The sequence below is a fragment of the Polypterus senegalus genome, chromosome 13 (assembly GCF_016835505.1).
Source record: "Polypterus senegalus isolate Bchr_013 chromosome 13, ASM1683550v1, whole genome shotgun sequence".
NCBI classification, from domain to species: domain Eukaryota; kingdom Metazoa; phylum Chordata; class Cladistia; order Polypteriformes; family Polypteridae; genus Polypterus; species Polypterus senegalus.
The window spans coordinates 69,773,573-69,800,680 of NC_053166.1; the positions used below are offsets into that span (position 1 = coordinate 69,773,573).

General features: G+C 35.8%; 2 protein-coding genes across 8 annotated transcripts in view; one reads left to right on the forward strand and one right to left on the reverse strand.

Moving 5' to 3' along the window:
• LOC120542706 (histone-lysine N-methyltransferase SUV39H1-like) overlaps positions 1-6,423 on the reverse strand; it is a 46,888-nt gene extending 40,465 nt beyond the window's left edge. Inside the window, exons 1-2 of the mRNA XM_039775331.1 lie at positions 6,319-6,423; positions 3,718-3,863 (exon numbers count right to left, since the gene is read on the reverse strand). Of these exons, the coding sequence (XP_039631265.1) occupies positions 3,718-3,863; positions 6,319-6,394 (222 nt within the window). The 5' untranslated portion in view covers positions 6,395-6,423. The remainder of the gene's footprint in view (positions 1-3,717; positions 3,864-6,318) is intronic.
• A 373-nt stretch (positions 6,424-6,796) lies between these two features.
• Positions 6,797-27,108, forward strand: part of LOC120542172 — a 42,415-nt gene continuing 22,103 nt past the window's right edge. For 2 of the 7 annotated variants that reach the window (XR_005636165.1, XM_039774420.1), the window contains exons 1-6: positions 10,570-11,045; positions 14,307-14,642; positions 14,871-14,969; positions 22,368-22,486; positions 22,934-23,078; positions 25,028-25,120. Coding sequence is in view for 6 of the 7 variants with exons in the window: in XM_039774420.1 (XP_039630354.1) it covers positions 10,736-11,045; positions 14,307-14,642; positions 14,871-14,969; positions 22,368-22,486; positions 22,934-23,078; positions 25,028-25,120 (1,102 nt within the window). In the remaining variant the exon portion in view is untranslated. Of the gene's footprint in view, positions 6,882-10,307; positions 10,428-10,569; positions 11,046-12,016; positions 12,177-14,287; positions 14,643-14,870; positions 14,970-22,367; positions 22,487-22,933; positions 23,079-25,027; positions 25,121-27,108 lie in introns of those variants that run through there. The other 5 variants (XM_039774423.1, XM_039774424.1, XM_039774422.1 and 2 more) reach the window with 5 other exon arrangements.

A 27,108-nucleotide genomic window follows, 5' to 3' on the forward strand; every position in this document is an offset into this window, starting at 1 on the left:
CACTTCCATTGGCATAACGCTGCCTCCACCAGGTTTCATAGATAATGTAGTATGCCACAGATCATGAGCCGTTCCTCCTGTTTTCTATATTCTTTGCTGTCCATCATTCTGGTAAATACTGATGTTAACTGCATTTGTCCAAAGAAAACTTCCAAAACACACAACCATATTTTTGTTGCAACACCTCGTTTTGATTAGTTACCTGAAATATACTAAAACGTTTTAGCTTTAAAATGAGGAAGCCAGTTTCACCTTATTGTAGCACCCCAGCCCCTTTTAGAGCAAGTAGGAGCAAATGAACCAGTTGGCCCTTATTTTCTACATTTACAAGTAACTTACCCAAAACTATTAGATTTTTTAATATATATTCTTTTAACACAACATCTGTTGGACACAATGGAAAACTACTAGACTGAGAATAGCACAATTTCTCTGAAATTATCCTGGCATCACCAATATTAATTTGCATTTTGATATTTACACCGTTAATTTTCAATAGAACGTCATAGGGTTTTACATACTTAGTGTCCATCACAAACAGTTCATGCACCACATGCAACTGTGTCCTTTATGTTCATTTTCTTCGAAGCTTTTTCCACATTTTGTGAAACTAGCTGCTGTTGGACTATTCATAACTATTAGCAGTTGAATGTGAAAGGGGATTTTCTATACTGGAAAGAATAAAAGCCTCAATGAGGAAGCACATGAATCAGAGTATTCTAAATAATCTGATGCCGACTTCTCTGAAATGATGTAGGCAATGATAGGCCTACCTCCCTGGAAGGAATCAGGTCCATGTGAGTTTGATTATGAAAAAGCTGCAGACACCTGGGATTATAAAAAAAATACACATATGAAATATTTATCTTTGTAAGCTTTGTAACCACAGAGTAATACAAGGTTTTCATTACATTATGATTTTACAGTACTGTATAATTATCATACCTTTGTTTTTTGACAACTCATCTAAACCTCCATCCCACCCGACAAAAAAAAAATTCTAGAGAGAAAACTTCTGTAGTGAACCAATCCACAGAACAGCTTACTCTGATGTATCACATTTGCTTTTTTTACACACATTATGATACTGTGCTCTTCTCTATGCTGCATACTCTCATTTACAAACTACATACTCACAGTCAAGACTACAGGTGAATACCCTAAAATGAGATCAATATAAGCAATACATGATGCAGAAACTTAAATGGGTTCTTAAATGGACCCATACAACCAACAATCTAAATATACATAATGCAAATCACTCTGTACTCACTGCAATATAGTGACAAGGCTGGTACTATTTGAAGAATTTATTTGTTAACATGAATCTCCCATCAATGCAAAGAAATACTTCCATACACTTGAATTTAAACTGTTTGAATTTAGTTTAAGACACAACTGAGATACTTAAACATCCAGTTTGAAACTGTCCTCTCATATTTAATAAAAAGTACAGTAAATTGTCTTTGTTAAGGTAAGAATCTGAAGCATTTAGATAAATGGAATTTATAAAAAGGCAATTATCGAAAACAAAATCAAACAATAATCAGTATCATGTTATATAAACCTGTACTGGTACTATTGTAATTATGCCTCTTATATGGTGAATATGACTTTCCAATGCTGGAAATGTTTACAAAAAAAATTCAAAAAACACAAAACTGAGCATTTGTCAAGATCAATCAAGTCAGAAGTAGTAATGTTATTTTACTTTGAATGATGACTGTTATTATTAAAGTAGAAAAAATTCAAGAAATTTTGAATAATGACTGTGCAGCTAAAAGCAACCAAAAATCAATAACAGACATAAAATTAATTCGATGCATGAAAATGTCATATTGAAAATGTTCTGGTATTTGTATATTTTAATAAGACAAATGCCTAATTTTGCCTTTTAAACTTTCACCAATACATTAGCCAAAAGGGGAAAAAATTAAAGAACAAAACTTTGCAATTAACATTTTTATCCAATTAAAGAATAGAACTATGTTTGACAATTCAGACAAAATATTATTTCAATATTTCATTCTGAAAGAATATACAAATACAGTATTTATACTGAGTAATTCATAACTAGTACCTACTGTAAATACATCTCAATCTGGACTTGAGCGTTACTTAATTTTCATTTAAATATTTATTTCAACTGTGGATTACAAACTTTAAACTTGACAAGGAAATGTGTTAATAAGATAGGTACCCCACAAACAAAAACATTTTACACAGTGACATTTGTAGTTATTGTAGTAGTTTCAATAAGATTAGCAATATTGTGTCATTATGAAGGTTATCTGGTCTTTAAAAACCTAAATCAATCATGTCCTTGAAATTTACCTACAGGTAGTTTTTCAATGTGTTGTTAAAGAAATGCTGGCCTAACATGACAGTTATACAAACCACATAAAAACCACAGTAGAATAATTTTTGTGCTTTTGGAAGTACATGAATTACTTATTGTATCTAAAAGTATCTAAAAGAAAACAAGCGAGAAATTAGAAGGAGAAAAAAAGTGGCAGATCCTAAAACCACTACAGAACCAAAAGAGTGACAGCACTTTGGCCATAGAGACACCTAAACATATGCTTTTAAAAGCAGTTGCAACTAGGAGCAGTGGCACAATTTGCATGAAAATCAATACAAGATATCAACTCAGTCAGATATGCTGATAATGAATCAAATGTTTAAAAGAGTTACTAGGGGCCACACAGCAATACACTTCCAATAAAAAGATGAGATAACAAGACTACATTAGGTCATGGTGACCAGAAAGCCTTGGTGAAAAATTTGTCAATTAAAAAAAGGCATAAAAATGATAGCAGCCAAATCTATTACCTTCAACATGCTGGCCTGACATATTGTGCACATATGAACTGTGACACAAGAGAGGAACACCATTCAGTCCATCAAACTTGTTTGTTTAGCTAATAACTAAGCTGTCCCAATAGCTCATCTAAGTACTTCTTAAAAATTATCAAAGTTTCCGCTTCAACTATATGATTTGTTACTTTGTTCCAGATTGCCACAACTCTATACTTGAAGTTCATCTTGGTTTCACTCCTAAATGCTCCTCCACTTAACTTTCATTGGTGTCCTCAGGTACGTGACTCACTGTTAAGTTGAAAGAATTTGAGGATTTTGAAAACCTTGATTAGGTCTCCATACAGTCTCCTCTCCTTAAGACTAAACAGGTTTAATTCTCCAAAACTGTCAGAGTATGATACAGTATGTCCTTAAGCCTTGTCCTTACACAGCTTCAAGTGCTACAATGTCCTTATCGAAGCAAGATGACCAGAACTGCAAACAATACTCCATATGCAGTCTCACTATTGCATTATATACTTTAAGCATAACATCCTTAGGGTAAACCGTAAGAACTCTTGAATATTAATTAAAAATTTTACTTGCCTTTTTACACAGGTGCTTTGATAAGAAAACATTAATTGCTTTATTGTATGCATATGAAAATGTAAATACTTAAGATTTTTACTATTTTAAACATAATTCTGATTAAGAAAAAAAAAGCTACATTTACAGAGAAAGAATCACAGAATGAAAAACTTCAAATCCTAAGCTAAAATTTCAATTGCATTTTTACTAGAAAATCAGGATAAAATTCAGTTGTGTTGCTAGTTTGGATGTAATAAAGAAAAAAACAAGTACATAAAAAAATTGTAACAATAAAAATCAAAAGTGACATGCTTGTAAAATGCAACTTACCCCCTTCTTTTTATAGTCGCAGAGATACTCCACCTCAAAATCATTAAGGTTCTTTCTGGTAACACCCAGTTGTGGACACTCAACCCGTTCTTGTCGACACAAATACTGTAGGTGATTCAAGGTGGATTTGCACAGCACACGGCACCCTGCAGGAAGATAAGCATATTAGATGCTAGACTGCATGGGCTGAATGATCACAGTTAGAGTAACAGAACATTCACAGGCCAACTCAAGGTCTCAGGAAGCCAGTGGCCATCCAATCATCACTGGTAGCAAGGCAGAAAACAGCCCTGAATAAGACCCCATACATCTCGGAACCAACTGCCACATATGTACACCAACATTCACACACAGCCAGTTTGGAATTGCTATTTAATCTAACATGCATATCTTTGGGAATATGGGAGGAAATTCCACATAGACAAAAAATAAGTAATATCATATGATAAGTAATATACAGTAATTTTATGATGACAATACAGTTAATAAAAATAAAAAGCATAAGGACCATTTGAAAACATTTATGTTTTAACAGAGCGACTGCCAATGAAGGCAGTAATAAAATTACTACATACATATTTTCTCAATATTATATAAACTATTCTTGGTCATCATTTTAAACCCGGAAAAAGCAAAGTCTAACAACAAAATATTTAAACTGGACACTGATTTCACCAAACAAAACCATAAATAATGAAAGCAATAAAGTCATCTACCAGTAACACTTTTCCATTATAAAAAAAAGTTTTCCTAAACATATATTATGAATGTTTTCAAAGTCTAGCATTCCAAAAAATATCACAGAAGAAAAAGACAACTTTGGCGTTCCAAAAAGAAATAAATTCTTACATAGTATATATTCCCAGTTCAGCACGGTGTGACTGATAGTGTAATATAACGATGAGTTACACTCTTATTTTATTTAAAAAAACATAACACAGCTAACAAATCTAAATGTTTTTCATGTTCTTACAAGTTTAAATAAAACACTTATTTGAAAACAACCATATTTGAATATCAATGCCTTTATAACAAAAAAGTAATGTCAGTTGGAGGCCATAAAGAGTATTAACTTTCTACATTCCCATGGAAAGATGCCCATCTACGAGTAAAGTACTATAATCACTACGAGGAAAAGCTGCATTGGTTAGAAATTTAAACCCTGTTTGGCTTCCTGGACCAACTGTCTGTAACCACTATTTTAATCCAATCAATTAATCTTTTTGTATTATTGTAACTAACATTTTATTGCAAATGACCTTGGAATTGTCACTTACTTTGCAAGGTAATATTTTCAAATGCTACAATACAGTATACTAATTTTAAAGATGAAGGAATACTAAGAAATACGGAAGATTTCACTTTGTTATAAAAAGGGACGTCTGTCAGTACCTGTTCATGTTGATAAATGGAAGCGATAATTAAAATAAGATAAAAGATGCTGATCGAGCATGTACAGAAGAACTGTGACAAACGAGAAGACTCGATTCAGTCCATCAAGCTCGTTTGTTCACCAAATAGCGAAGCTGCCCCGCTACCTCACCCGGATACTTCTTAAAGGTTGTAAAGGTTTCTCCTTCAACTACATGGCTCGGTAGTTTGTTCCGGATTCCCAAAACTTTTATGCGTAAATAAGTGGTTTCTGGCTTCAGTTCTAAATATTGAAGAGTAAATTCGCAAAGGTCTGATTACTAAATTATGAAAGCACAATTACCATCATAAATTTCTACCTTAACAAATTTGTCTCTTCAAATGAGTAATGTACACTTCGCTGTAATGAGCAGAAAACTACAAGACGCGGAAACCGATTCAGCAAAGCCGTCATGAAAATGCAAGGTCACTTATTTCAGTTCTCCGTCCTCCCCCAACAAGCGGATATAAAGAATTTACGAAACATCAAAATATGGGATCATATCGATCAATCATTTAACGAGTACTTTATTCTACTCCAAAACGATGTCACCGATTCGTAAAAATCTTCCGACTAAAGTTGTGTTAATGTTTAGGCGATCAGTTAGTGCCCTAGAAATCTTCAAAAAAAACATCTGTCCTGTTAAAGAACTATATATATATATACTGCTGTTAAAGTTATTCATTACAAAAACTGTATAGCACGTGTACACTGTGATTCTGCACTGACGAAAAGCAAAAAATACATATTTGTATAAAAAGACAGTGGTACAATGAACTCGTCCCAGTAAAAGAGACTGACCAGGGCTTTCCAGATGCGATTGGTTATCCTTTTAAATTGCGTGTCTCGGTTTACATTGAACAAAGCTATTTCGGATGCCCATATGCGGTTTTGCACAAAGTTCCGGTAAACATTCTTCACTTTAACTTATTAGATCTATGAACTATAGCGAACAGCTAGAAAATCTTGTGAAAAACTTTCGTACAAATTTCTGGAGAGAACAATTCGTGTTCTGCAAGCATTTGCGGGATTCTTTAAGGATCATTCTATGCCACAAAATATACCTATCAAAGCACTTCGCAGCATTTACCAACTTGCAATGTGAACTTTACGTCTGTATAAACGTTTAAACAGTACGCATGAAATCGTTCCTTACAACGTGGTAATATAGAAAACACAACGTCTCATACCGTTTAAATTTTCCGCCATCTTCTTCAACGCCGCCAAAATGTTCCAGTTCGGATTGGGAGGCGGGCGAACAATCATCTCTCGGAGAACATTGGCGAATGATCTTTTCGATTGATGCCTGGAATAGCCATTCACTTATGAAAACGTAAACGATCGCGATCCCAATCCTTCCTGAGGTGGGCGATTGCTTTGCCCCTGAACTCATGATTGGAGAAGAGGCAGACAAAGTGTCTTGATTGACATCACTTTTGCCCTATCGACGAAGTAATTCAAGGGGGCTAGCTTGTTGAATGACAAAAAGGACCCGCTCGGTCCAGCCTTTGATTGATAATCAAGGGAGCCAATCGAAAATAAGTAGTGAATTTATAACCCATGTTCATTGGTTAAACGTTATATTTAGCTATACCACGCCTTCGTGTGGGTTAACCGTCGGATATTTAAGAAGAATATGCAGTTCGATTGGATATGTTCGTATTAGATAGTAAAATCTGTCGTAATTTTAGCCAATCAGCTTTAGAGGTGTTGAAGCAGCTCCTTTGCAATTGACGAAAAGTAAAGTTTTTTGGTAAGTTATTGGTACTTCGCATGTGACAAGCAAGTGTCTGTCTAAGATGTTTTGCGTTAGAATCGATTGTGTTTAACAGTGGAATCTCTACAGTTTACCCATTATTTGTGCAGAGATTCTGAGACGGCAGATCTGTGGTAATGAGATAAAGCTGCTGGATGATATTATCACATACATGTTTCTTTAAACTAATGCTAACAAATTTTGTGCCCGGTACTGTCTGGTTACGACTTTATGGGATCTTTGTTCAGAAAACGTTTGTTTAATTAACGAGAAAATGAATAAAACAATAGGCTTTGTTTTCAGAAATACCTTTTTAGTAAATGGAAGGACAAAAGTGGCCTTTCCAAAAAACGGTAGAATCGATAATCTGTCTGGAAAATCGAAAAATTAATTTAGCTATAACCCGGATTCTCTAGCTGCGTATCGGTGCGAAATAATAAAAAAAAAAGTAACAATATTGAGTTTAACGCGCTATTAGATAAACTGCGATTATACATTTAAACATACTACAGTATTGAAACAAATTGTTTCAGCCGATACTTTTGCAGTGTCATTTTAACAATTAACTTGTTTCAATGAAAAAATTAAACTTAACCAGTTGCAGCTTCTACCATGTTTCTCCAGTTTTTAAACACTGGTGCATTTCCGCGTAATTGCCACATCCAAAAAAAAATCTGTACGTTTTAAAATAGGTGGGCGAGGGGCTCCTGTCCTGATATTGGGTACTTGCTTTTCCCGTGATGCTAGACAGGTCCCTTAAACTGGAATAAGCAGATTTCGAAAATGTATGCATGATTTGTGGTACTTCTGCCTCAAATTTAGAGGTTTGGTTAATCTGCTGGCCTACCGAGTCTGCAAACATCTGGTTTGTACATTGTCTCTATGAACATCTGGGTTTTCTTTCCACTTCCTAAAGACATGCAGGCTAGATTAGCTGGATCACTGAACTAATATGGTTTTATTGACTATGTATCCATGCCCATGTATATATTTGATTCTTGCTTTACAGCCTATGCTCTTTAAGTAGACTGCAGTTCCTTTTGACCCAAGTGGAAAAAGTAGGCTTGGAAAAAAAAAGTATGATTAGAGTAAAATAATGTAAGTAATCACCCCATGCTTAGTATGTTATTTAAAAGAGAAATCACACAATTTAATGTTGTGCAAACATTTGGTCTGATTAAAACATTTATACCATTTAACGTTAATATAAATAAAAAACGTTTTGAAAGGTCCAGGTCATTCTAACAGATACACAGTAAATATTCCATCTGAGTTAATCCTGAGATGTAGTGGGTCAGGGCTTACCTGTATTCTCTAACAGTAAAACCACAGATAATAAAAATTTAGCAACAAATCCTTGTCCACCACAGATCATGACTGCTGCCTTAGCCCCAGACTGTTTGCAAAACTAAATATAACAAATGCATCATCAGATAATCTGATTATACCAAGGAGAACAGGGTGATCTCATACAGAACAAGACTACATTTCTGAAGGAAGTGCCAGATCTGACAAAGTGCTATAGGGCCCACATCCTAACCTAAATTCCAGTGAAACTAAAGAGCTTGGTGTGGATTTCAAGAGCCAATGAGTGAGACACACTCAATACAGCAACAGTATAAAATATCCACTGCTTCAGTTACACAAACTCCCCAACCTGTAGCCACAACACAGAGTTTCTGAGGCAGTTGAGGCGATGCAGAACACACAAAATTATTCTCATAAAGTTATAATGTTACACCATAGAAACATCATAGAGATTACCACAGAGATTTCAGTGCATGGTGAAATATACATTAGTATTATTGGGGATTAAACTGAGGCCAGCAGGTTTTGAATCACATTTTATCCATAAGCATTAAATGTTGTGAATAATGGGAAATGATGACACATCAGCTGTCCCGAGTCAAATAACACTACACTGTGCAGAACATAATTTATCCATTGATGTTTGTCGTTCTGCTTTTTGATACCCTCTATTCTTCATTTGTATTTATATCCATTTTTATTACATTGAGAACTAAATGCTAATAAGTAATACAAAGTACTGGCTACTTGTGGCAATAAAACTTGCACTTGGTCCTAGCATGAACACAGTAGGAAAGTAAATGTAAAACTGTTTTTTATTATATTTTTTTTCTAAAGATAGACAAGGTTTAATTACCAGGACAAAATATATTAATTTAAACACAGTCTCATATGCTTTCTATACTTTATTCCATCTCAAATTCCAAAAAAAGCTCATTTTAAAATGATTTATGGGATTAACATTTATTTTTTCGCACAAGGACCTTATGGGTATCTTTTGTTAAATTTTATGTCTAATGTCTAAATATCTTCTATACAAAAATGGAATTGTGTAACTCATTAGTTATTAATACCACTACCTCCATTCCTAAGAGCCAATATTCCCTTAAGACCTTCTTAAAAATTACTTTATTGTCATAACAAACACCACTTGCATGGAATTTGAGTTGGTGAAACTATTACACATAAAACATTCAGACAAGCAAGTTAATGGTATCTGAAAGATTATCTCAAATAGATTGCAAGATATTTTAAAATGAAACTCTGGTCAATTTCTGACATCTGAAATGTACTTTGCATAGTGCAACTAAAGCACAGTGAGATATCTCAAAATGGTGGTGTATGTAGAGTTTTATGGGCCCTTGTGCAAATAAATAAATAAATGATGTGAAATTAGATTAAAACCATTTTAAAAACAACCAACATAAATGAAATACGTCGAGCATATTGCATAAATAAAAGGTGAAGTCACCTTTTTTCCATTTTTTCTTTTTTTATTCTCGTTTATTGCCTCTTATTCTAATTCAAATGTTTTCCTTGCATTTATGTTTAATTAGTGCTCTCTGCTGATATTTTTGTGTCCAATATTATGTATTTGATCTTTTTCTGATTTTTCCCTTGTTCACTTTGAAGTTCTGTGAAACATTTTGAGCATAGGAATGGCGCAAAATAAATAAAATGTGTTATTTTTTATTTAATCTCAATAGACCTGTGGAAATAACACCATTAACCCTTTCATTCTTGATGTCAGGTAGTCACGCATAGAAATAATAAGGCCTTGCAAAGCGCCCACCTTGCAGTTACCGTCTGCTCTCCGGTGTTCCCTGTTTGCCCCCGCCGCACACCTATAATTTAGCCTTTGTCTCAAAGTGACCGTCTGTGAATGTTGAGATATCTCAAGTTTTGAGACCGCTTGAAACGAGTCCTTAAAAATTTTACGATAGGTAAATTCAGTTCAATTCAAAATTACTTTATGTAAATTGAACTATGTTTTAAATGGTGCTTCTTGTCATTATATGATTTCTTGACTCATTTCAGATTTCTTGAACTGCACAGAATTTATTCAAAATATCTCGAAAATCATTTGACACCTTTGTTAAACCAAACATCCGTAATAGGGATGAGTATGCGATGGACGGAAATAAAAGTGATGTAAGGCAAGCAAAGAATAAGATCATTAAAAAAGTCACTTTAGCGTCATTTCGGTGTTGGTCTGCACTTAAACGGAGCTTTGCGGTAAGCTGATTGCAGTAAATATTATTGTAGTTTGTTGGATCGTGCTTTCTTTCTCTGTTTTTTTTTTGTTTGTTTTTTTTTTATTGCACTTTCATCCTATCAGCTTTTGCTTTTGTCGGGGCTTGGCTGCCGGTGCACCGACATTACTTCCTATTACGTCTTACTTATGCTTTTAATTTCGCTTTGCTCCCAGGGAGCGCAAGTACGTTCACGTTTGCTAACTTCATAAGCCTTGATCAGTAGGCCTACTGATTCTACTTGAGTTCACGAAGAAAACAGTCCATCGAAGCTTTCTTTGTTAAAAGGGAATGGAAGTGGTCTCGTCGTTCAACTGCCAAACACTCCTTCGGTCTGAATTCAATCGTCTGGCAACCAACCTATCTCAGAATGTACAGGATGAGAAGACAGTAAGGTCGTTAAAAGCTTTCTGGGCTGAAGTCATTCCCAAAAGTAAACTCGATTGTGTCCTCGACGTTCGTGAGCTGTTATTGATTTTGTTGGAAGCCGGTCATGTATCACTTACCGATCTTGATGTAGTCAAAAGACAACTGTCCATGCTAGGGCTGTGCAGCATGGTTCAAATGTGCTTGCAGTATGAAGCCAATGTCCAGAGAATAGGTAAGTACAGAGGCTGCAACGTTGTTTGAACACGGAAACCAACCACAAAAACGTTTAGATTTAGCGTTTCTCATCTTCATTTTTTTTAACGTTGTGCTTACAAATTGGGTGCTGCTCACAGGACTCATTAGCATAATGAAACAATTCTGCACACCGGCACATACTTCCATTAGTCTGTAAAGTTGACATAAGTAGAATTGATCTATATGGCGTCGTGCAGTTTACGCCAAAGTGTCTCAGTTTTCAGTTTATTTATTTATCAGAAATCGCAAGTTGTCGGACCAGGGGGCATTTTCCCAGTCTTCTTTCATCAAGTTTTGGTGATCGCGTACCCCTTAAAGTATCGTGTTTCTTTTTGTCGCTGAAATGGTCGGTTTTCTACAGTAGCAGACCTTCCATCTGACGGTCTGATGTGTTGTGGGTATGTATGCCATTCAGCACACCACTCAAAAGTCTGAATTTCAGATGGAAGAAGGGATTTACCTCCATGCCTTATAGCCTCGGTGGGAGGGCTCGATTTCAGCCTACAGCAAGTTTTATACTGTACATTTAAAAAAGGTACGTGTAATCATCAAGAACGACCAAACATATCACCATTTGGGCATATCAAGTTTATCCACTGATACTCTGGTGAATGAAAACCAGATTAATCTTAAAACAAATATATATAAAAATATAAAACATTATTATATCAGTGCCACATGGATTACTAAAGACAAAAGTTATTTAGGATACTTTCATTGACAAAAACTCTTTAAATCTGTTTTTGTAAAATAATAATATAGTCAGAATTAGCATATGCTGCCCTAATACAGGGTGTTCATAAGAAGTACTAAAATTTACTTTCTGAGGTAGAAGTACATGATAAACAAAAGGTGTGTGAAATATTTTAAATATTAAAATGTGTGCTTCAGTTTTCATGTCTGAACTCTAAATATTCTTGATTGTAATAGACATTTTTCATTTTTCAGCCTCTCAAAGATGTCCATAGAGGGCTCAATCCCTAGTAAAGGATCGAATATCAAACAACATAATCATGATCTGTGAACTTGAAATATACCCCACAATGCTTGTGTTTTATATTTGCCATTTTTAATTATCTGGGAACTGTTAGATGAGCTAGAACCAAAGGTAATGTCAAAATTATTATCAAATTCATGGTCGGCAACCTCGAAATTGCATAAAATGACACTCCACTGTCTATATTACTGATCCCCGTTTTTTCAAATGTTTGTGAAAAGGAGTAACTTTGACCCATTGCATCCCATTATGGGGTGAACCCCTGGGGTCAGTTGATGTACAACTTCAAGTCCATCTGATTATTTTTGCTGAAGACACCTATTGGTTTACTGTTTATCATAAGGGTATAATTTCCTGTACAATTATGTTCCAGAAATAGGCAAAAATAGGTGGCAACCCCAAAAAGGTTCACATCTTACATAACTAGACATCAAAACATCTAGAACCATCAATCATATTGTGGGTTTTTTTTCATATCAATGAATCAGGAGGCACCAAAGAAAAAAACTGAAGTGATTTTGAAGCATTCATAAGTAATTCCTATGAACACAATATTTACTAAAAAGTAATATGTAACAGGTGATTATATACAATTTTAAGTCAAAAACTCCCGATATTTAAATATCCAGATTTCTCCCTTTTTACATTTATCCAACATAACTAGTATAACATAAATAGTATAACCAGATCTCTACTAGCAATAAAAAACAGTACCAATAATCTACCAAGATTTTCTTTAAAAGAAATATACATTTATGTATCATATTATTGTTATTCTTATATATTAAAAACAGTGATTGTAAAGTTCATGAATATCACTAGTTATGATTACTGTTTTTTCAGGGCAATATAGTCCCAAACATTTAATTTCTAATTTTGTACAATGGGCAAAGTGATACATTTTTTGTACACAAAAACCAGTGATTTATGATAATGTTGATGATGATTATTCCAATGCAGTGAGATTTAGAAGTTTACACAGCCTTTAAATTGTGTCACAAAAGGTTCAAAGAAAGGCTGATTGAACAAGCAATTCTTCAAGCCCTGAAGCAGGAGTGAAACACTGTGGGATTGAAGGGTCTGTCCAAGCAACCCGGAAACAATCAAGGCACAAAGAAAATGTCTCACACTCCAAAAGGAAATATTTTTATGGCTAAGAAATTGCATTAGGCACTTGATGGAAACTGGAAAAAAAAAATGATTATGACGACTAAGTTGAGTTTGCTAATAAACATTTTAATGATATGTTAACTTATTGAGAAGAGTTTTCTAATTAAAGTTTTTGCAAAGCAATTTTGTAAATTGGAAAAAAATGATTACGACGATTAAGTTGAGTTTGCTAATAAACATTAACGATATGTTAACTTGTTAAGAAAAGTTTTCTTATTATTACATTTTTTGCAAAGCATCACCATTTGCCCCACTTGCCCTAATGTTAACATGCCACTGCTAACAACATATATAAAGAAAAACAAAATATAAACAAATAATAGTTAATTCTACGCTAACGGTTAACATATTAAAAACGAAGATAGTCTCAACAGAGTAAAGAAAATTTTTTAACAATATCTTGACAACCTAGTAAGGATTATGCCTTATTTTAGTAAATTTTAAAATGAATTTTTTGGTTTACTTAATCTTAATAATTTGTTTGGTGGAATATTTCTAATCACTTTTATTGTGCATTGTCTTTTCTTGTGTTTTTTAAGATAGGACTAAAGGATGCAATGGTAATTAATATTTGGTGTCATCAAATAGCAAAAAATGTTTCATTCTGTCAAGCCAGCCAGAAAAAGCTGTACATTTTATATTTGTACCAACAATCAGGATGAGAGCATTTGTGATTACAGAATAAAAAAGCACACTTTTGGACTCTGTTGATTTATCAGCTGCACTTTCATGCTGTGAATCTCCCATTCTACCACATCGTAAGGGTGTTCTACTGGATTTAGATCTGGTGACTGGAGAGGAAACTGAAGAACCTTAAACTCATTGACATTACAAATTACTTTTGAGAAATTACTTCCTCATAAATATGTGTTGAGAATAATACCCTGTAGGCCATTAAGTCTTGAATTCTGTATAAATAGAAACTAATATACCATGTAGGCATGAATTGCTTTCTTTCATTTTTTTATTGTTTTTATAAATGTAATATTTTGATCTTTTCTGATTTTCACCTTCTGATTTTCACCTGATTTAAATGTTTTCATGATTTTCAGAAAGTATCTTTTGTTGCAGCTTTCCCTACCACTTCAAACAGCCCTCTTCCAGGAACTGAGAATGAGACAAAGGCATACAGTCCGGATGGATATGTTGACGCCCACTTTCCAGTGATGGAGTCAAATGCTCTCCACAGTTCACATTCAAAGGAGGGTGCTGCTTGTCATCATAATGAACCAGAAGAGTGTGATGAGCAGCAGTTCTGCACACAATTAAGTGGGCTAATGCGAAACACAGCCCCCACATTGTCCTCTGTATCACAGAATGGAACAGAAACTCATTTTCTGCCAGGAGATACCCAGTTATCCTGCTCATTGACCACACAGACTTCTAACCAGACCTGGAATCCAGAAAGTAAGACCTGCTAGTAAACTTAATGGTATAATGTTAAAGTCGTAGATATGAGAATAAATTTGCGATTTCTTTTAATGGTTTCACTAGAAATTATCAGAAGCGGTTTGACCTTAACAAAACATGGTGCTTTTTGCCTTTTTTAATAACACAAATAAGTGTGAAAAACAGATTCTCTCTGAACTAACAACACCTGCAGTGTGATAAAGTTTTTTTTATTTTCTTTTTTAGCTGAAGTTGGAGTTCTTGACACTTCTGTGGTACCGAACTATACTTCAGCTGCCCACCATGAGTCTATTCCCAGCATGTCTTATCCTTTAACAACAGTTGGTGAGTGCCTGTCAATTTTCTCATTTAGGTGTATCTGACTATTCTCCATTTGGTGGGTTTGTCAACTTCCTTTCAGTTAATTGGTAGGCTTGTAGGGCTCTGGCTAAGATGATGTTAGTGATGATTTGGTGCTGTGGCTAGGTCTGTTTGCTCCTGGAAACTTTCAACAACTTTCCTTGGGATTGCTTTGTGATAAACTGTTTGGTATTTTGTGGCAATCAATCCTCAGACCTTGATCTTCCAAGTACAGTATTTATTTGAATTTGGCATTACAATTCCTGTCATAGAGATCAAATATTAACCATCAGAGCTTTATGGTTTGAACTTTTCACCCATCTATAACCTGCGACATACAGTGCATCCAGAAAGTATTCACAGCGCATCACTTTTTCCACATTTTGTTATGTTGCAGCCTTATTCCAAAATGGATTAAATTCATTTTTTTCCTTAGAATTCTACACACAACACCCCATAATGACAACGTGAAAAAAGTTTACTTGAGGTTTTTGCAAATTTATTAAAAATAAAAAAACTGACAAATCACATGTACATAAGTATTCACAGCCTTTGCTCAATACTTTGTCGATACACCTTTGGCAGCAATTACAGCCTCAAGTCTTTTTGAATATGATGCCACAAGCTTGGCAAACCTATCCTTGGCCAGTTTCGCCCATTCCTCTTTGCAGCACCTCTCAAGCACCGTCAGGTTGGATGGGAAGCGTCGGTGCACAGCCATTTTAAGATCTCTCCAGAGATGTTCAATCGGATTCAAGTCTGGGCTCTGGCTGGACCACTCAAGGACATTCACAGAGTTGTCATGAAGCCACTCCTTTGATATCTTGGCTGTGTGCTTAGGGTCGTTGTCCTGCTGAAAGATGAACCGTCGCCCCAGTATGAGGTCAAGAGCGCTCTGGAGCAGGTTTTCATTTAGGATGTCTCTGTACATTGCTGCACTCATCTTTCCCTTTATCCTGACTAGTCTCCCAGTTCCTGCCGCTGAAAAACATCCCCACAGCATGATGCTGCCACCACCATGCTTCACTGTAGGGATGGTATTGGCCTGGTGATGATCGGTGCCTGGTTTCCTCCAAACGTGACGCCTGGCATTCACACCAAAGAGTTCAATCTTTGTCTCATTAAACCAGAGAATTTTGTTTCTCATGGTCTGAGAGTCCTTCAGTTGCCTTTTGGCAAACTCCAGGTGGGCTGCCATGTGCCTTTTACTAAGGAGTGGCTTCATTCTGGCCACTCTACCATACAGGCCTGATTGGTGGATTGCTGCAGAGATGGTTGTCCTTCTGGAAGGTTCTCCTCTCTCCACAGAGGACCTCTGGAGCTCTGACAGAGTGACCATCGGGTTCTTGGTCACCTCCCTGAATAAGGCCCTTCTCCCCCGATCGCTCAGTTTAGATGGCCGGCCAGCTCTAGGAAGAGTCCTGGTGGTTTCGAACTTCTTCCACTTACGGATGATGGAGGTCACTGTGCTCACTGGGACCTTCAAAGCAGCAGAATTTTTTCTGTAACCTTCCCCAGATTTGTGCCTCGAGGCAATCCTGTCTCGGAGAGCTACAGACAATTCCTTTGACTTCATGCTTGGTTTGTGCTCTGACATGAACTGTCAACTTTGGGACTTTATATAGACAGGTGTGTGCCTTTCCAAATCATGTCCAATCAACTGAATTTACCACAGGTGGACTCCAATTAAGCAGCAGAAACATCTCAAGGATGATTAGGGGAAACAGGATGCACCTGAGCTCAACTTTGAGCTTCATGGCAAAGGCTGTGAATACTTATGTACATGTGCTTTCTCAATTTTTTTATTTTTAATAAATCTGCAAAAATCTCAAACTTTTTTCACGTCATTATGGGGTGTTCTGCATAGAATTCGGAGGAAAAAAATGAATTTAATCCATTTTGGAATAAGGCTGTAACATAACAAAATGTGGAAAAATTGATGCGCTGTGAATACTTTCCGGATGCACTGTATGACTCATGTTTGGCATGTGGTCATTACTGATATTACTGGAATTTACATTGTTCTTCTGTCACTGTGATTTCTTCTATTTAGTTTTATAGACACTCTGAATCATAAAAAAACAGAATCTAAGTACAACTACAGTAACTTGTGTCACCCTTAAAGGGTTATTATTACTCAGGATACAAGGATCATACTGTACTTTATGCTCATTTAGATACAACTACTTTGAACAATAAAAGTGTGCTACTATATGACATCATTTTGGACCTAATACTTACAGTGCCCCTGGAGGGCAAAGCTGAATCCAAACAAAATTGAAAGTTCAAACAAAAGAAATTAAAGCACAATCAAAATAACATGAAAGTATAAACTAAAGAAGAGATGAAAACAAAAACATAACAGAGATGAAGTCTAAAGGGAGCAGGGAATCTGGTGGATTAGTGGTGAGAAGCGAGAAAATTCCATGAAGTTGTTTTATTGGACTGGACTAGTCTTCTATAAAACATATTCCCCTAATTGTCCAATTTGTGCTACTGTTTCAGTGGCAGACATTTGTGTACATCTGGAAACACTGCACATTCCAGTACTATCTCAAGTATGCTTCAGAGTAGATGTGCTGATCTTCTGCACCCAGCTTTACAAGAACCTCTACTTGTGACGGTGCCATTTTGAAAAGTTAAAGTGGCCACTGTGATCTGTATGTGTGCTTTTCATAACACTAACAGATAAAAAGCAGCACCTAACGCAGTATCACAAATAAACCATTGTGGTTAGAAATGGGTGATCACTCGTGACAGGGCAACTTCAAGGTACAGATGGCAGGGGATTGGATTATATTTATCTAACATACAGCTTTTGGTATTTATGTTCAATTGATGTCTGATTTTTTTTAAATGAGTTTGCCGTTCTCCTTGCTCAGCTGGTCATTATCTCCCCTAATATTATTGTGCTGGGTGACTTCAATATTCATATGGACAATGTAAATAACCCTCTCACTAGAGACTTTATGTCCTGCTTGGAGAACTTTGGGTTCCAACAATTCACCAAGGTCCCCACTCATTCAAAAGGACACATTTTGGACTTAATTTGTTGCTCGGGTGTCTCCTCTCTTGATCTTACAACTGATGAATTGCCTTTTTCTGATCACTCTCTCCTTTCTTTTAATCTTCCACTCTCTATATCTATTCCGAAGCTACCCCGCACAATAACTTTTCGCAATATCAAGAACATCAATTTGGACTCTGTTCAATCCAGTATTGACTCACATATTGCAATTCCTAAATTGGCTACTGCTGATGAGTTGATTTTGTATTATAACACCAGCCTTCATCATATTCTGGATTCTCTTGCCCCTTTTAAAACAAAGTCTGTTTCATTTTCCCTTTCTGCCCCCTGGTTTACGCCGGAACTTCGTCTTATGAAAGCGAAAGGCCGGCAATTAGAGCGACTCTATAAAAAAACTGGGCTCGTGGTTCACAAAGATATGTATTTCCACCATCTTGCACATTACAGGGATTGTATTAATCAAACTAAATCTGCCTACTATTCTAATATAATCAGCATGAATGAAGGTAATACTAAATCATTGTTTTCAATCCTCAAACGTGTCACACAACCCCCTGATTTGTGGCCATCACATTTTTACTCTTATGCCTTTTGTAATTCCCTGATGTCATTTTTTATGAACAAAATTGAGAGTATCCACCACTACCTTGCTTTGCAATCCACTGACACTATTCATTCTGAATTCTTCCCATCTACTCACCCTTTTTCTTTCTTTCAATTTCCCTCCACCTTAGAAATATCAGATATAATTCTTCATTCTAAATCATCCACCTGTCTGCTTGACTCCTTACCTACATCACTTGTTAAAGCCTGTCTTCCATCTTTACTCCATATTATATCTGTTATTATCCATTCTTCTCTTTCAACTGGAATTGTTCCTACTTCACTCAAAACTGCTATAATAACCCCAATCTTAAAAAAAATCGGCGCCGATCCTGCTAATTTTAACAACTTGCGTCCGATCTCTAACCTACCTTTCTTAACCAAAATTCTAGAAAAAGTGGTAGCCAAACAGCTCCACTCTCACTTATCTCTGAACAACCTGTATGAACAATTCCAGTCTGGTTTCCGCCCCCTCCATAGTACTGAAACTGCATTAATCAAAATAACTAATGATCTTCTAATGGCAGCAGACTGCGGCTTACTCTCTATTCTCATTTTACTTGATTTGAGTGCGGCTTTTGACTCCATTTCTCATTCCATTCTTCTCAATAGACTATCTTCCATTGGTGTCACCCATAATGTCTATAATTGGTTCGTATCCTACCTTTCTGGCCGCTCTCAATTCATACAGCTCAAATCATTTTCATCTCACTCTGTATCTGTTACTACAGGCGTGCCTCAAGGCTCTGTCCTGGGCCCCCTTCTGTTCACTATCTATCTCCTTCCTCTGGGCAATATCTTCAGGAAATATAATATTCATTTTCACTGTTATGCAGATGACACCCAGCTTTACTTTTCAACTTCACCTACAATTACCCTCCCACCTACCCCTTACTGACTGTTTGGCCGAAATCAAAAACTGGTTTACATTTAATTTTCTTAAACTCAACACTGATAAAACAGAGATCCTTCTCATTGGTACAAAATCCACATTATCCAAATTCCACAACTTCCCCTTTATAATTGATAACTGTACGCTATCTCCATCCTCTCAGGCCAAAAGTCTTGGTGTCATCTTGGATAATAATCTCTCCTTTCTTTCACACATCAATACTATTACACAATCTGCTTACTTCCACCTACGCAATATCAACCGTCTCCGTTCCTCTCTCACCCCACACTCTGCTGCAGTTCTTGTTCATAGCCTTGTCACCTCTCGCTTGGACTATTGTAACTGTCTTCTTTTTGGTCTCCCTCAAAAAACTCTTCACAAACTTCAACTAGTCCAGAACTCAGCTGCCCGTATTATTACACGATCTCCTTCCACTCACCACATCACTTCTGTTCTGCATTATCTTCACTGGCTCCCTATCAAGTTCCGCATTGAGTTTAAAATCCTTCTGCTAACCTTTAAAGCTATTCATGATTTAGCCCCTCCATATCTGTCTGACCTTCTCCACATTGTCACCCCTTCCCGTACTCTTAGATCATCATCCTCAATTAAATTGACTGTTCCTTCTGCTCGTCTTTCTACAATGGGGAACAGAGCTTTCAGTCGTTCTGCCCCCCGACTTTGGAATGCACTGCCTCCTGAGATTAGAAAAATTAATTCACTTTCTCTGTTTAAGTCTTCAGTTAAAACTCATCTTTTTAATCATGCCTTCTCTATGTAAACATTGTACTGTATTGTTTGTCGGTTGCTGTGTATAATGTAAGGTGTCCTTGAGTGTTTGAAAGGCGCCTATAAATAAAATGTATTATTATTATTATTAATGCTTTGATCTTTAAAGTCAATTTTACATAGTCACACTCTGCAAATGCCAGTAAGATAAATTAAAATGAGGTAGCACTGTATTAAGTGATGCTACCTAACAGCTCCATAATCCAGTGTTTGAATTCATTCGCTGGCTCTGCTGATATGTTTTCCTCTAGTGCTGTTGTACACCAGGGCATGTGTTGTCAAGCAAAAACTTACTCAGTGTCCGTGGTTATGAATGTTTGAATGAGCATACTTTGCAATAGACTGGTGACCAGTGCTGCCGGCCTCCGAACTGGGTGTGCCTACAGACTTACATGAATGTGTGACTGTGAACAAGAATTGCTACTGCTTACAGTTCAAGCTGCAACCTGGAAAATTTGTTTTTAAAAGACTAGTTCAGTCAAATGAAAGACCTTACTGAGATTTTCCATTTTAATTAAATTCTAAATAATATAAGAAATGGATTTTCCTGTATCTCGTCATTAATCCACCAAATTCCCTGTTCTCCAGTGATAACTTTTCTGCTTTGATTTTTGTTTTCAGTTTTTTTTTTTTTTGCTTGCAGTTACAGTAAATTTTTTTCAGTTTGTTGTTTGCATGTTTTTTATTTGGCCTTTAATGTACATTTGGTTTGCACATTCATGTTTTTTTTCACTTCCTTTGTTTTTGTTTTGTTCTTTGACCTTCAGCCCACTGTAACAACACACAATAGACAAAAAGACAAAATCTAGGGATGAGATCCATACGAAATCATGACACTCCAGAGTAAATTAACATTAGTACTTTTTAACCTCAGTGTTGACTTTGGCACAGTCTATCATGCCTTCCTAATTGACTATATGGAAAGGTATCTTGGGTTATTGGACACTGAACTTGACTGGCATAAGTCTTCTTTATCCGGCAGTTCCAATTATGTTCTCTGGGGTAATAATAAATTCTGTCCTAGTACGTTACAGTGTTCCTCAGGTTTTAACTCTGCAGTCTGTTCCTTGCACTAAACTGTTCTAAGACTGATGTTACACTAATAGGCATCATTTCATCTATAGACAAAGTTAGTCATTTCAGTCTTTTAGACTGTAATAATTATGTATCACTCACAACTTATGTATATAACCTTGGAGTTATTCTTAACAGCCAGCTGACACAAAAAATCTATAATTTTATTCTATTTAATTCTATCACTTTTGCAAAAATGACAGACTTAGGCCATTGCTGTTTTCAGTTTGTTCCTGAAAGGCGTAATACACCTTCATTGCTTCTACTAAAATGTGTAGAATCTATTAAGAAGCTCCACTAGGTCCAAAACTGTGGTGCTTGAACCTCATTGCATCATCATATCACTCCTGTAACTGTCACACCTACACTGCCTCCCTGTTCATTTACGCATTACCTTCACAATTTTTATTCATACATACAAAACAGTCCATGGCACTTCCTCACTATATCTGTGACCTAGTCATGCCCTATATTCACACTCCCTCCATTCCGCTTACTCCTTCACTCTTAAGAAGCTTTTTTGCAAACTTTGGAGCAAAGGTGAAAGGTCTTTTTACATAAATGCTTTCCCTTGGCTGTGTAGTGACTTGCCGGAAACCATCCCCATTCTGGACTGCTTTAAGAAGCTACGTACAATTTAGTTTAACAAACTAGCTTTTTAGGATTTTATCATCTTTTGATGTCTGCCACTATCAGATTTCATTGGTAGTCTTTCATGTTGTATCTTTAGTTCTTTTTTTCCTCTGTCATCTGCAACTAAGGTATAGTGCTTTAAATGCTTTATGTTTAACAAAACCATATTGTAAATAAAATGTATTATTATCATTATTATTACCCTTTATGCCAGAGCAGATAGAACATGGTAGGTTGGGATAGGTATTGACAAGGCTTACACTGTGAGAGTATATTTCCTAAAATTAGAAGAAAGTCAGAGGTATGTGAAGGTTTGATAACATTTTTGTAACTTATTTTTAATTATATTTAAATTAATGTTCAGGTAATTCATTGTGGAAATCATATGTTCTGCAAGAATTTGACAAACTGCAGGATTTTTCACCGGAAGAAGTACAAGCATTACAGCGTATAATGGGCTTGGATTGCACATGGCAGAATGTGGTAGGATGTAGTATCATCTTTTTGTTTCCTATGTTTTTTTTCTCAACTCTGCCCCGAATGTATATTGGCCACCTGACTGAAATATACAGTTTAAGAGTATGCAATCCCTATTATTGGCCAACTCCAGGACCAGCTTGCTCTTGTTTCATAATGGAATCGGCTGGAACTATAACCTTGGGCATGAGGCTTCTTCATGTGGGAAAAATATCCAAGAAAGCTGATCAGCCTATTTTCTTATCTGCATATCAACTGTGTGTTACTGGAGCCAGGTAGTGGTAGTTGAAAACTAACAACTCTGCAACAGCGCATTGCCACGGCAGTGGAAATCCAGCCCTAATAATATTACCTATGGCAATGGCACTTTTGTCCTTCTTGTATAGCCTGACTTAATTTATGGATAAGGTTATTCTGCATTGACAGTGTGTCTATTTTTATGTCATCCTGTAGGTCAGAGGTGTTGGTGTACGTGAATTTTTAGTGTCTTACTACAATAGTCCTCACCTTAGACAGCTATGTGAAGAGATGAAGAACTTAAAACGTGATGATGTAGTCATTGCACTACATTGTCAGAAGTCAATTCTGCCTCAGCTTGGTGAGTGAAATGCTGTTTAAAGAGGTTAAACATTGCCCTACTTTAAATGGTAAATGGATTAGATAATTGAAAACATTAATTATAAATAGAATATACATAGTGGATTCAAAACATATTCAGACCTCTTCATTTTCTGCACTCTTCATTATGTTGTAGATTTATTTTTGAATACATACATTTTCCATTTTTACCCATAAATGTATACTCAATAACTCATAATGACAAACTGAAAACATGTTCTCAGAAAGGTCTGCACTTTTATTTAAAAAAAAAAAAACTGAAATCTCGCCTTTATATAAATATTCAGAACCTTTCCTTTGGTACATCCAAATTGTGGTGAGATGCATCCTTTTTGGTTTAATTCTTCTTGAGATGTGTCTAGAACTTGATTAAAATCCACCTCTGGCAAACTGAAATGATTGGGCATCATTTAGAAAGGCATACACCTGCGTTAAGTAAGGGAGTGCTTTACAGCAGAAGGGAAGGGGAGGCTGGTCAGTATTGGGGGAAGGATGAATACAGCCAAATACAGAGAGGTCCATGAAGGAAACCTGTACAAGAGTGCATACAAGTACAGATTGAGGTGAAAGTTCACCTTTCAGCATGGCAAAGACCCAAAGCAAACACACTGAAGACAGCGCTTGAGTGGCTTTGGGTAAGTCTCTGACTGACCTTGAGTGACACAGCCACTATAGAACATGTATGGAGATAGCAGTTTACAGATGCGATGCTTCCCATCCAATTTAAGTACTGAATTAAGGGTCTGAATATATACAGTATATGTTGTATGAATTAAATATTTTAGTTTTTGATTTTTAATAAATTTGCAAACCTTTCTAAAAACATGTTTTGTCTTTGTCACTATGGATTATTGAATGTAGATTGATTGGCAAAAATGTTAAAATGTATTAATTTATTATTGTATATATTTGGGTCATTTATGTTCTAGAAAGAAACAAGCTGTGTATTAGTAATATTATGCCTCGACTTCAGCACACTCTGGAGTTCTTTGTGGCCTTGACTATTGTGATTTGGTTTCTTTTTTTAAATTTTCTGTTGTTTGATTACTTTTGATGGTTGGTATAGACTCTAATTATGGTGTCTGACAACTAAAGAACCCAAGTGTAACTTATATAGATTCTGGGCTGGATTCTGCCTGAGATAAATGTTGGTGACACTGTGATAGATGAAGCTGGTTTGAAAAGGGATGGATAGAATTTTTTTCTCAAACAGTTTCAAATTATTTTTTACATATAGCAATTTTTTACATGTATGTCTGGTGAAAGTATGCACTTTATGTACTAGTTCTAGATAGGAAAGATAGTGCAGCAGGTAGTGTGGTAGTAACTGTATATGTACTGGCTGTGTAAGGGGGTGAGATTTGGAAATCCCTGTTAGCTGAAAAAATACATTATCAGTACAGTACAGTATTAGCTAATAAAACAACTTTGTAGGGCTAAATTGTCTTGTTTGTTTTATGTTCTTGTCATTTTGAGTCATAATATCCACCCATTTTTAATGATGTCACCTTTTGATAAAAGACTATACACTAACGAGAGGTTTATAGGTAAGTAATAGAACCTTGAGTGGTGTAATTAGCATATTTAATACTTTGTGTGCATCGGTATATTTAAATCAGCCCCAAAGTATCAACACATAAACATTTAAGCTGGCATTAATGTCAGGTTTTAATTTAGTCCATTTTTGCACATCTGTCAACATAAAGAGTGCCATGGGTAGACTAAAAGGAAAGTGCATAAATCAATTCTGAGCTTTCCACGATACTTGAAGTGGGTTATTGTTTCTTATCGATTATCATTTAGGAAACAAGAAATGTATAGATTTGCCACTTGAGGAGATCTTGTTAATACTGGTTTGGGTTTCTGAAAAAATCTGAGGTGTCACAGATCTCAGAATTTGATCCATTTGTACTTTCTTTTTTATTGCAGGACCAAAGCAAAAGGAAGAGCTGAAAATTGGGGAAATGAAGTTTACAGTGTGGCATGTATTTACTATGGCCTTGAGTGTTGAGCATGAGCAAGGTGTGGTGAGCATTTTTTATGAAGATGGCACATTTTGTAACTTCAACAGCCATGTTTATTTTGTCTTGCTATTTCTTCATCTGCCCCTACTATATGGAGACACATAAAATATTTTCTCATGCAAGTTACTCATTTCCTTTACTCTGAGGAAGAACCTCTTTGGAGGCTGAAAAATAAAAGGATTTTTTGTTTTTAAAGGGAAAACTATTTCTTATTGCATTTAAATAAAACCCTGAAGTGCTACCATTTTCTGAATATAAAATACAGCTCTTTAATTGAGCTGCTTAATTTTATATAGATTTTTTTTGTTCATGAAGTATTCCAGTAATTCTTCACTCCACATGTTCTCTTGACATTTCTCCATACTCAGAATGAATACTAAGTTGTCTAAAATAAGAAAAATAAACATGTTTAGAACAAATCTTTTTGTCCTGTAGCACTGAGACCACAGTAGCTGACCTGTCAGCTTGAATGGGCAACACAGTCCTCTCTGTCCAACACATTGAGAGTGTGCTGCCTTCTCATTTTTATTCCAATAATTCTAGCAGTCTGGATAGAATGTGTTGTCTCCTGTCTTCCTAGAGGTGTGTTCTTACCAGTATTAGCCTCTCTTATCTTTGGATGTTTTCTATAGAACTGTCCATCTTGTTTGTATCAATGTTCCTTGCAAGACATTTCCAGTCAGGCACTACATAATTGAGTATATATTTTGGAAAATACAGTAGTTTGGAGCTAGAGAGAAAAATTGTTGGGAAATTCTAGATGAACCACTAGGCAGTTGAGGTGGTGGTTAAAGGTCCGGGTCCTTTAAGATAATGGTATCTTCCCATGAAAATAAAGAGACATGCTGGGCTTCTGATATGAGACTCAGGACTATATGCATATTAATATCTGTCCGTCTTTCTACTAGATGTTATGGCTTTTGACATGCATGCAAATTTCTTTAGAATATTGTGTTAAAATACTCAGATTTTTTAAGAAAGCTGCTCTACAAGAAAAAAAAGTTCAGCAACTTGGAAGCATTTGGAAGTGAAAAGAAGTCATATATGTTAATATGTGAAATAAAACATGGCCTTAAGAAACCTTTGCCTTTGTATAACATGACATACTGTATGTTAAATGGTGCTTGGACAATGTTCAAAAACTCTTGCTCAGATAGGTTTCAAATGCATGAATCAAAAGAGCACATTCTTTACAGTAATGAAAATACAGTATCTGGATAGAAAAATTATAAAAGCATTTTAATGTGAAGAAGGACTGCTTTATGTAATAACTAAGAAACTTCATGATTTTAACAAATTTTGTTCTTTCCCTATGCGTAATCATCAAAATTATCCACTGTCTTACATTATAAGCATAGACAAAGCTGCGCTTTATGATAGGAGAGAAAGCAAACCCTAAACTAAGCGCCATAAATACAGATGTATGAAAAAATGCTTTATTGACTCAAAAAACACATGGAAGGAATTATCAAAAGGACAAAGCAAATTGTTTAATAAAAATAACAAAACACTTGCTCACCCACCCCATTTCTCTCAATCCTTGATTACAGTAACATCTTGTCTTTATTCAGCTTCCATTTCCAAATGAAGTAGACCTGCAGTATGAAAGTGCCTTTAAAACGAACTCAGTGGTTATGGCCATTTTCAGAAACCCCCTCTGAATGTATGGAGTTATCCAACCACAGCTCTTTCTTACCCTTGATCTTCAAAATACTCTTTAGTAATTAAATATCCAGGTGCCATTGGTATCTCACTGGCTGCTTCACCTCAGCAATAAGCAATAAAACTCCATATATCTCATGTAGGAACCATTTCCTGCCATCTGTGAGTCTGTGTGTGTTTTATCATCACATTATGCCAGTCTCTGATGCCTGTGCTCCATCTGCATCAGGATTTTGTAAGTCACCTCGAGTACAGGTGTCACCCAAAGTATGTAATAATACTTTCACCTGAGTATGCATTTCTCTTCTAAGTAGCTTCCTTTAG